We start from the raw sequence: 13,442 nt of genomic DNA on the forward strand, positions 1-13,442 counted from the left end.
ATAATAAAGTCCACTCCACTCCTCTTCTAGGACTCCCCTCCCCCCCCCCATCCTCTTTCAGATGAAGCATCATGAAGAGTCTCTTCTTGTGTAAAACCATCAAAGCAATTTATTCAAAGATGAAACAAAGACTGACATCCTGTGCACCAATCACCTTCCAGGAGAATCAGCAGCTGATCACTTCCTGGTAACATGATGATGTCACCAAGCCCCGCCCACTGAGTGTTCTGTCTGCACTGACTTCCTCAGGAGCTGAGTCCCCCCCCCCCCCCACCCCCTGAGGAAGTCCATTCAGGCAAAATGTTTAGAAATAATTTTTATGTCACATGAGATTTGTACAATTCTTTATCGGACCGACAATATGTCTTCAGGAAAAGATTTCTTGTTTTTTTTTGCATTTAGTTTATTACATTTTCATAGTATTGGCAGGTGACAGGTCCTCTTCCAGACCCCTCCTGTCTCCCCTGCCCTCTGCTTGTTATGAGATCACATATATGTGTATATATATATATATATATATATATATATATATATATATATATATATATATATATATATATATATACACACATATACACATGCGCCCTGATGAAGGGAAGTGTCTGCCGGAACGTGTCGGCTCTTATTCCATACAAAACATTCTGTTCTCTGACCACCAGGGGGAGAAGGGTGATCTCTGGGACAGTAGATACACAATCCGTCCTCACTACAGGAAGGTGGCTTTGGCTGGGCGTGGTCATACAGTCAGGTGGTCGGGGTCACAATACGGCTATTGCCAGACTCGGATCTGTCCATCCCAATGAGCCGTGGCCAGCAGGGAGGTGAGAACAGGGTGGCAGGAAACGCTGACGCACGCGGTGCCGTCACCAGGCAGCGATCTGATCATCTTGGAAGTGTGATAATTGTAAAAATACACGGAGCCGTCCGAACTTCCCGTGACGATAAGTGACCCATCGGGGGACACCTCACATCCCACAGAGAACCCCTCAACCTAGAAGAGGCAAGAACAGAGATTAGTGAGAGTATCATCCCCATCATACACCACCAAATGTGGTATAAATCATACACAACCAACGAGGAACAAATCATACACCCCCCCCCCCCCCCCCCAACGAGAAACAAATCATACACCACCCAACGAGGAACAAATCATACACCTCCCAACGAGGAACAAATCATACACCCCCCCAACGAGAAACAAATTATACACCCCTCAACGAGGAAAAAAATCATACACCTCCCAACGAGGTCCAAATCTTAGATCACCCCCCGAGGAACCAATCATACACCTCCCAACGAGGAACAAATCATACACCTCCCAACGAGGAACAAATCATACACCTCCCAACGAGGAACAAATCATACACCCCCAACGAGGAACAAATCATACACCTCCCAACGAGGAACAAATCATACACCTCCCAACGAGGAACAAATCATACACCACCCAACGAGGAACAAATCATACACCCCCCAACCAGGAACAAATCATACACCACCCAACGAGGAACAAATCATACACCCCCCAACGAGGAACAAATCATACACCTCCCAACCAGGAACAAATCATACACCTCCCAACGAGGAACAAATCATACACCTCCCAACGAGGAACAAATCATATACCACCCAACGAGGAACAAATCATACACCCCCCCAACGAGGAACAAATCATACACCTCCCAACGAGGAAACAAATCATACACCTCCCAACGAGGAACAAATCATACACCTCCCAACGAGGAACAAATCATACACCCCCAACGAGGAACAAATCATACACCCCCAACCAGGAACAAATCATACACCCCCCAACGAGGAACAAATCATACACCTCCCAACGAGGAACAAATCATACACCCCCAACGAGGAACAAATCATACACCTCCCCAACGAGGAACAAATCATACACCTCCCAACGAGGAACAAATCATACACCTCCCAACGAGGAACAAATCATACACCTCCCAACGAGGAACAAATCATACACCTCCCCAACGAGAAACAAATCATACACCTCCCAACGAGGAACAAATCATACACCTCCCAACCAGGAACAAATCATACACCTCCCAACGAGGAACAAATCATACACCTCCCAACGAGGAACAAATCATACACCACCCAACGAGGAACAAATCATACATCACCCAACGAGGAACAAATCATACACCTCCCAACGAGGAACAAATCATACACCACCCAACGAGGAACAAATCATACATCACCCAACGAGGAACAAATCATACACCTCCCAACGAGGAACAAATCATACACCTCCCAACGAGGAACAAATCATACACCTCCCAACGAGGAACAAATCATACACCTCCCAACGAGGAACAAATCATACACCCCCCAACGAGGAACAAATCATACACCTCCCAACGAGGAACAAATCATACACCTCCCAACGAGGAACAAATCATACACCTCCCAACGAGGAACAAATCATACACCCCCAACGAGGAACAAATCATACATCACCCAACGAGGAACAAATCATACACCCCCCAACCAGGAACAAATCATACACCCCCCAACCAGGAACAAATCATACACCACCCAACGAGGAACAAATCATACACCCCCCCAACGAGGAACAAATCATACACCTCCCAACGAGGAACAAATCATACACCTCCCAACGAGGAACAAATCATACACCACCCAACGAGGAACAAATCATACACCTCCCAACGAGGAACAAATCATACACCACCCAACGAGGAACAAATCATACACCCCCCAACGAGGAACAAATCATACACCTCCCAACGAGGAACAAATCATACACCTCCCAACGAGGAACAAATCATACATCACCCAACGAGGAACAAATCATACACCACCCAACGAGGAACAAATCATACACCCCCAACGAGGAACAAATCATACACCTCCCAACGAGGAACAAATCATACACCCCCCCAACGAGGAACAAATCATACACCTCCCAACGAGGAACAAATCATACACCTCCCAACGAGGAACAAATCATACACCTCCCAACGAGGAACAAATCATACACCTCCCAACGAGGAACAAATCATACATCACCCAACGAGGAACAAATCATACACCACCCAACGAGGAACAAATCATACACCTCCCAACGAGGAACAAATCATACACCACCCAACGAGGAACAAATCATACACCACCCAACGAGGAACAAATCATACATCACCCAACGAGGAACAAATCATACACCACCCAACGAGGAACAAATCATACACCTCCCAACGAGGAACAAATCATACACCTCCCCAACGAGAAACAAATCATACACCACCCAACGAGGAACAAATCATACACCTCCCAACGAGGAACAAATCATACACCCCCCAACGAGGAACAAATCATACACCTCCCAACGAGGAACAAATCATACATCACCCAACGAGGAACAAATCATACATCTCCCAACGAGGAACAAATCATACATCACCCAACGAGGAACAAATCATACACCACCCAACGAGGAACAAATCATACATCACCCAACGAGGAACAAATCATACACCTCCCAACGAGGAACAAATCATACACCTCCCCAACGAGAAACAAATCATACACCACCCAACGAGGAACAAATCATACATCACCCAACGAGGAACAAATCATACACCTCCCAACGAGGAACAAATCATACACCACCCAACGAGGAACAAATCATACATCACCCAACGAGGAACAAATCATACACCTCCCAACGAGGAACAAATCATACACCTCCCAACGAGGAACAAATCATACACCTCCCCAACGAGAAACAAATCATACACCACCCAACGAGGAACAAATCATACATCACCCAACGAGGAACAAATCATACACCTCCCAACGAGGAACAAATCATACACCACCCAACGAGGAACAAATCATACACCACCCAACGAGGAACAAATCATACACCTCCCAACGAGGAACAAATCATACACCTCCCAACGAGGAACAAATCATACACCACCCAACGAGGAACAAATCATACACCTCCCAACGAGGAACAAATCATACACCTCCCAACGAGGAACAAATCATACACCACCCAACGAGGAACAAATCATACACCACCCAACGAGGAACAAATCATACACCTCCCAACGAGGAACAAATCATACACCACCCAACGAGGAACAAATCATACACCTCCCAACGAGGAACAAATCATACACCTCCCAACGAGGAACAAATCATACACCTCCCAACGAGGAACAAATCATACACCCCCCAACGAGGAACAAATCTTAGATCACCCAACGAGGAACAAATCATACACCACCCAACGAGGAACAAATCATACACCTCCCAACGAGAAACAAATCATACACCCCCAACGAGGAACAAATCATACACCACCCAACGAGAAACAAATCATACACCACCCAACGAGAAACAAATCATACACCTCCCAACGAGAAACAAATCATACACCACCCAACGAGAAACAAATCATACACCACCCAACGAGGAACAAATCATACATCACCCAACGAGGAACAAATCATACACCTCCCAACGAGGAACAAATCATACACCACCCAACGAGGAACAAATCATACACCACCCAACGAGGAACAAATCATACATCACCCAACGAGGAACAAATCATACACCTCCCAACGAGGAACAAATCATACACCCCCCAACGAGGAACAAATCATACACCACCCAACGAGGAACAAATCATACACCTCCCAACGAGGAACAAATCATACACCACCCAACGAGGAACAAATCATACATCACCCAACGAGGAACAAATCATACACCTCCCAACGAGGAACAAATCATACACCTCCCAACGAGGAACAAATCATACACCACCCAACGAGGAACAAATCATACACCTCCCAACGAGGAACAAATCATACACCTCCCAACGAGGAACAAATCATACACCTCCCAACGAGGAACAAATCATACACCCCCCCAACGAGGAACAAATCATACACCTCCCAACGAGGAACAAATCATACACCTCCCAACGAGGAACAAATCATACACCTCCCAACGAGGAACAAATCATACACCACCCAACGAGGAACAAATCATACATCACCCAACGAGGAACAAATCATACACCACCCAACGAGGAACAAATCTTAGATCAGCAAACGAGGAACAAATCATACACCTCCCAACGAGGAACAAATCATACACCACCCAACGAGGAACAAATCATACACCTCCCAACGAGGAACAAATCATACACCTCCCAACGAGGAACAAATCATACACCTCCCAACGAGGAACAAATCATACACCTCCCAACGAGGAACAAATCATACACCTCCCAACGAGGAACAAATCATACACCACCCAACGAGGAACAAATCATACACCTCCCAACGAGGAACAAATCATACACCTCCCAACGAGGAACAAATCATACACCTCCCAACGAGGAACAAATCATACACCTCCCAACCAGGAACAAATCATACACCTCCCAACGAGGAACAAATCATACACCCCCCAACGAGGAACAAATCATACACCTCCCAACGAGGAACAAATCATACATCACCCAACGAGGAACAAATCATACATCACCCAACCAGGAACAAATCATACACCTCCCAACGAGGAACAAATCATACATCACCCAACCAGGAACAAATCATACACCTCCCAACGAGGAACAAATCATACATCACCCAACCAGGAACAAATCATACACCTCCCAACCAGGAACAAATCATACACCTCCCAACCAGGAACAAATCATACATCACCCAACCAGGAACAAAATCATACATCACCCAACCAGGAACAAATCATACACCTCCCAACCAGGAACAAATCATACACCTCCCAACAAGGAACAAATCATACATCACCCAACGAGGAACAAATCATACACCTCCCAACCAGGAACAAATCATACACCTCCCAACCAGGAACAAATCATACACCACCCAACGAGGAACAAATCATACACCCCCAACAAGGAACAAATCATACACCTCCCAACGAGGAACAAATCATACATCACCCAACGAGGAACAAATCATACACCCCCAACAAGGAACAAATCATACACCTCCCAACGAGGAACAAATCATACACCTCCCAACGAGGAACAAATCATACACCTCCCAACGGGGAACAAATCATACACCTCCCAACGAGGAACAAATCATACACCTCCCAACGAGGAACAAATCATACATCACCCAACGAGGAACAAATCATACACCCCCCAACGAGGAACAAATCATACACCTCCCAACGAGGAACAAATCATACACCCCCAACAAGGAACAAATCATACACCTCCCAACGAGGAACAAATCATACACCTCCCAACGAGGAACAAATCATACACCCCCAACAAGGAACAAATCATACACCTCCCAACGAGGAACAAATCATACACCTCCCAACGAGGAACAAATCATACACCCCCAACAAGGAACAAATCATACACCTCCCAACGAGGAACAAATCATACACCTCCCAACCAGGAACAAATCATACACCTCCCAACGAGGAACAAATCATACACCTCCCAACGAGGAACAAATCATACACCCCCAACAAGGAACAAATCATACACCTCCCAACGAGGAACAAATCATACACCCCCCAACGAGGAACAAATCATACACCTCCCAACGAGGAACAAATCATACACCTCCCAACCAGGAACAAATCATACACCTCCCAACCAGGAACAAATCATACACCTCCCAACGAGGAACAAATCATACACCTCCCAACGAGGAACAAATCATACACCTCCCAACCAGGAACAAATCATACACCTCCCAACGAGGAACAAATCATACATCACCCAACGAGGAACAAATCATACACCTCCCAACGAGGAACAAATCATACACCTCCCAACGAGGAACAAATCATACACCTCCCAACGAGGAACAAATCATACACCCCCCAACGAGGAACAAATCATACACCTCCCAACGAGGAACAAATCATACACCTCCCAACGAGGAACAAATCATACACCTCCCAACGAGGAACAAATCATACACCTCCCAACGAGGAACAAATCATACATCACCCAACCAGGAACAAATCATACACCTCCCAACGAGGAACAAATCATACACCTCCCAACGAGGAACAAATCATACACCTCCCAACGAGGAACAAATCATACACCCCCCAACGAGGAACAAATCATACACCCCCCAACGAGGAACAAATCATACACCTCCCAACGAGGAACAAATCATACACCTCCCAACGAGGAACAAATCATACACCCCCCAACCAGGAACAAATCATACACCTCCCAACGAGGAACAAATCATACACCTCCCAACGAGGAACAAATCATACACCCCCCCAACGAGGAACAAATCATACACCTCCCAACGAGGAACAAATCATACACCTCCCAACGAGGAACAAATCATACATCACCCAACGAGGAACAAATCATACACCTCCCAACGAGGAACAAATCATACACCTCCCAACGAGGAACAAATCATACATCACCCAACGAGGAACAAATCATACATCACCCAACGAGGAACAAATCATACACCACCCAACGAGGAACAAATCTTAGATCAGCAAACGAGGAACAAATCATACACCTCCCAACGAGGAACAAATCTTAGATCAGCAAACGAGGAACAAATCATACACCACCCAACGAGGAACAAATCATACACCTCCCAACGAGGAACAAATCATACACCTCCCAACGAGGAACAAATCATACACCTCCCAACGAGGAACAAATCATACACCACCCAACGAGGAACAAATCATACACCTCCCAACGAGGAACAAATCATACACCTCCCAACGAGGAACAAATCATACACCTCCCAACCAGGAACAAATCATACATCACCCAACGAGGAACAAATCATACACCTCCCAACCAGGAACAAATCATACACCTCCCAACGAGGAACAAATCATACACCACCCAACGAGGAACAAATCATACACCTCCCAACGAGGAACAAATCATACACCTCCCAACGAGGAACAAATCATACACCACCCAACGAGGAACAAATCATACACCTCCCAACGAGGAACAAATCATACACCTCCCAACGAGGAACAAATCATACATCACCCAACCAGGAACAAATCATACATCACCCAACGAGGAACAAATCATACATCACCCAACGAGGAACAAATCATACACCTCCCAACGAGGAACAAATCATACACCTCCCAACCAGGAACAAATCATACACCTCCCAACGAGGAACAAATCATACACCTCCAACGAGGAACAAATCATACACCTCCCAACGAGGAACAAATCATACACCTCCAACGAGGAACAAATCATACACCTCCCAACGAGGAACAAATCATACACCACCCAACGAGGAACAAATCATACACCTCCCAACGAGGAACAAATCATACACCTCCCAACGAGGAACAAATCATACACCTCCCAACGAGGAACAAATCATACACCTCCCAACGAGGAACAAATCATACACCTCCCAACGAGGAACAAATCATACACCTCCCAACGAGGAACAAATCATACACCACCCAACGAGGAACAAATCATACACCTCCCAACCAGGAACAAATCATACACCTCCCAACGAGGAACAAATCATACACCTCCAACGAGGAACAAATCATACACCTCCCAACGAGGAACAAATCATACACCTCCCAACGAGGAACAAATCATACACCTCCCAACGAGGAACAAATCATACACCACCCAACGAGGAACAAATCATACACCTCCCAACGAGGAACAAATCATACACCACCCAACGAGGAACAAATCATACACCTCCCAACGAGGAACAAATCATACATCCCCCAACGAGGAACAAATCATACACCTCCCAACGAGGAACAAATCATACACCTCCCAACGAGGAACAAATCATACACCTCCCAACGAGGAACAAATCATACATCACCCAACGAGGAACAAATCATACACCTCCCAACGAGGAACAAATCATACACCTCCCAACCAGGAACAAATCATACACCCCCCAACGAGGAACAAATCATACACCTCCAACGAGGAACAAATCATACACCCCCCAACGAGGAACAAATCATACACCTCCCAACCAGGAACAAATCATACACCTCCAACGAGGAACAAATCATACACCTCCCAACGAGGAACAAATCATACACCTCCAACGAGGAACAAATCATACACCCCCCAACGAGGAACAAATCATACACCTCCCAACGAGGAACAAATCATACACCTCCCAACGAGGAACAAATCATACACCTCCCAACGAGGAACAAATCATACACCTCCCAACGAGGAACAAATCATACACCTCCCAACGAGGAACAAATCATACACCACCCAACGAGGAACAAATCATACACCTCCCAACCAGGAACAAATCATACACCTCCCAACGAGGAACAAATCATACACCTCCAACGAGGAACAAATCATACACCTCCCAACGAGGAACAAATCATACACCTCCCAACGAGGAACAAATCATACACCTCCCAACGAGGAACAAATCATACACCACCCAACGAGGAACAAATCATACACCTCCCAACGAGGAACAAATCATACACCACCCAACGAGGAACAAATCATACACCTCCCAACGAGGAACAAATCATACATCCCCCAACGAGGAACAAATCATACACCTCCCAACGAGGAACAAATCATACACCTCCCAACGAGGAACAAATCATACACCTCCCAACGAGGAACAAATCATACATCACCCAACGAGGAACAAATCATACACCTCCCAACGAGGAACAAATCATACACCTCCCAACGAGGAACAAATCATACACCTCCCAACGAGGAACAAATCATACACCACCCAACGAGGAACAAATCATACACCCCCCAACGAGGAACAAATCATACACCACCCAACGAGGAACAAATCATACACCTCCCAACGAGGAACAAATCATACATCACCCAACGAGGAACAAATCATACATCACCCAACGAGGAACAAATCATACACCTCCCAACGAGGAACAAATCATACACCTCCCAACGAGGAACAAATCATACACCTCCCAACGAGGAACAAATCATACACCACCCAACGAGGAACAAATCATACACCTCCCAACGAGGAACAAATCATACACCACCCAACGAGGAACAAATCATACACCTCCCAACGAGGAACAAATCATACACCTCCCAACGAGGAACAAATCATACACCTCCCAACGAGGAACAAATCATACACCCCCCAACGAGGAACAAATCTAAGATCACCCAACGAGGAACAAATCATACACCACCCAACGAGGAACAAATCATACACCTCCCAACGAGGAACAAATCATACACCTCCCAACGAGAAACAAATCATACACCACCCAACGAGGAACAAATCATACATCACCCAACGAGGAACAAATCATACACCTCCCAACGAGGAACAAATCATACACCACCCAACGAGGAACAAATCATACACCACCCAACGAGGAACAAATCATACATCACCCAACGAGGAACAAATCATACACCCCCCAACGAGGAACAAATCATACACCACCCAACGAGGAACAAATCATACACCCCCCAACGAGGAACAAATCATACACCCCCCAACGAGGAACAAATCATACACCACCCAACGAGGAACAAATCATACACCTCCCAACGAGGAACAAATCATACACCTCCCAACGAGGAACACCTCCCAACGAGGAACAAATCATACATCACCCAACGAGGAACAAATCATACACCTCCCAACGAGGAACAAATCATACATCACCCAACGAGGAACAAATCATACACCCCCCAACGAGGAACAAATCATACACCTCCCAACGAGGAACAAATCATACACCACCCAACGAGGAACAAATCATACACCTCCCAACGAGGAACAATCATACACCTCCAACGAGGAACAAATCATACACCCTCCCAACGAGGAACAAATCATACACCCCCAACGAGGAACAAATCATACACCTCCCAACGAGGAACAAATCATACACCTCCCAACGAGGAACAAATCATACACCTCCCAACCGAGGAACAAATCATACATCACCCAACGAGGAACAAATCATACATCACCCAACGAGGAACAAATCATACACCTCCCAACGAGGAACAAATCATACATCACCCAACGAGGAACAAATCATACACCCCCAACGAGGAACAAATCATACATCACCCAACGAGGAACAAATCATACACCTCCCAACGAGGAACAAATCATACACCCCAACGAGGAACAAATCATACACCTCCCAACGAGGAACAAATCATACACCTCCCAACGAGGAACAAATCATACATCACCCAACGAGGAACAAATCATACACCTCCCAACGAGGAACAAATCATACACCACCCAACGAGGAACAAATCATACAACCCAACGAGGAACAAATCATACACCCCCAACGAGGAACAAATCATACATCACCCAACGAGGAACAAATCATACACCTCCCAACGAGGAACAAATCATACATCACCCAACGAGGAACAAATCATACACCTCCCAACGAGGAACAAATCATACACCCCCCAACGAGGAACAAATCATACATCACCCAACGAGGAACAAATCATACACCTCCAACGAGGAACAAATCATACACCTCCCAACGAGGAACAAATCATACACCACCCAACGAGGAACAAATCATACACCTCCCAACGAGGAACAAATCATACACCACCCAACGAGGAACAAATCATACATCACCCAACGAGGAACAAATCATACACCTCCCAACGAGGAACAAATCATACACCACCCAACGAGGAACAAATCATACACCCCAACGAGGAACAAATCATACACCTCCCAACGAGGAACAAATCATACATCACCCAACGAGGAACAAATCATACACCTCCCAACGAGGAACAAATCATACACCCCCAACGAGGAACAAATCATACATCACCCAACGAGGAACAAATCATACACCCCCAACGAGGAACAAATCATACACCTCCCAACGAGGAACAAATCATACACCACCCAACGAGGAACAAATCATACACCACCCAACGAGGAACAAATCATATACCACCCCAACGAGGAACAAATCATACACCTCCCAACCGAGGACAAATCATACACCTCCCAACGAGGAACAAATCATACACCACCCAACGAGGAACAAATCATACACCTCCCAACGAGGAACAAATCATACACCACCCAACGAGGAACAAATCATACACCACCCAACGAGGAACAAATCATATACCACCCAACGAGGAACAAATCATACACCTCCAACGAGGAACAAATCATACACCTCCCAACGAGGAACAAATCATACACCTCCCAACGAGGAACAAATCATACACCACCCAACGAGAAACAAATCATACACCACCCAACGAGGAACAAATCATATACCACCCAACGAGGAACAAATCATACACCTCCAACGAGGACAAATCATACACCTCCCAACGAGGAACAAATCATACACCACCCAACGAGGAACAAATCATACACCTCCCAACGAGGAACAAATCATACACCACCCAACGAGGAACAAATCATACACCTCCCAACGAGGAACAAATCATACACCTCCCAACGAGGAACAAATCATACACCACCCAACGAGGAACAAATCATACACCCCCAACGAGGAACAAATCATACACCTCCCAACGAGAACAAATCATACACCTCCCAACGAGGAACAAATCATACACCTCCCAACGAGGAACAAATCATACATCACCCAACGAGGAACAAATCATACACCTCCCAACGAGGAACAAATCATACACCCCCCAACGAGGAACAAATCATACATCACCCAACGAGGAACAAATCATACACCACCCAACGAGGAACAAATCATATACCACCCAACGAGGAACAAATCATACATCACCCAACGAGGAACAAATCATACACCTCCCAACGAGGAACAAATCATACACCACCCAACGAGGAACAAATCATACACCTCCCAACGAGGAACAAATCATACACCACCCAACGAGGAACAAATCATACACCCCCCAACGAGGAACAAATCATACACCTCCCAACGAGGAACAAATCATACACCCCCCAACGAGGAACAAATCATACACCTCCCAACGAGGAACAAATCATACACCACCCAACGAGGAACAAATCATACACCCCCAACGAGGAACAAATCATACACCCCCCAACGAGGAACAAATCATACACCTCCCAACGAGGAACAAATCATACACCTCCCCAACGAGAAACAAATCATACACCACCCAACGAGGAACAAATCATACATCACCCAACGAGGAACAAATCATACACCTCCCAACGAGGAACAAATCATACACCTCCCAACGAGGAACAAATCATACATCACCCAACCAGGAACAAATCATACACCACCCAACGAGGAACCAAATCATACACCTCCCAACGAGGAACAAATCATACACCTCCCATTGAGGTACAAATCACACACTATCCAACGAGGCCCAA

General features: G+C 45.9%; 1 protein-coding gene across 1 annotated transcript in view; it reads right to left on the reverse strand.

Annotated features, from left to right (window-relative positions):
- Nucleotides 1-83: 83 nt before the first annotated feature.
- WDR25 (WD repeat domain 25) overlaps nt 84-13,442 on the reverse strand; it is a 92,366-nt gene continuing 79,007 nt past the window's right edge. Inside the window, exon 7 of the mRNA XM_077466812.1 lies at nt 84-991. Coding sequence (XP_077322938.1) covers nt 770-991 — 222 coding nt within the window. The 3' untranslated portion in view covers nt 84-769. The remainder of the gene's footprint in view (nt 992-13,442) is intronic.

This window comes from Lithobates pipiens, unplaced genomic scaffold, assembly GCF_037356315.1.
Source record: "Lithobates pipiens isolate NorthernLeopardFrog02 unplaced genomic scaffold, aLitPip1_a1.2 Scaffold_37, whole genome shotgun sequence".
Lineage (NCBI taxonomy): Eukaryota > Metazoa > Chordata > Amphibia > Anura > Ranidae > Lithobates > Lithobates pipiens.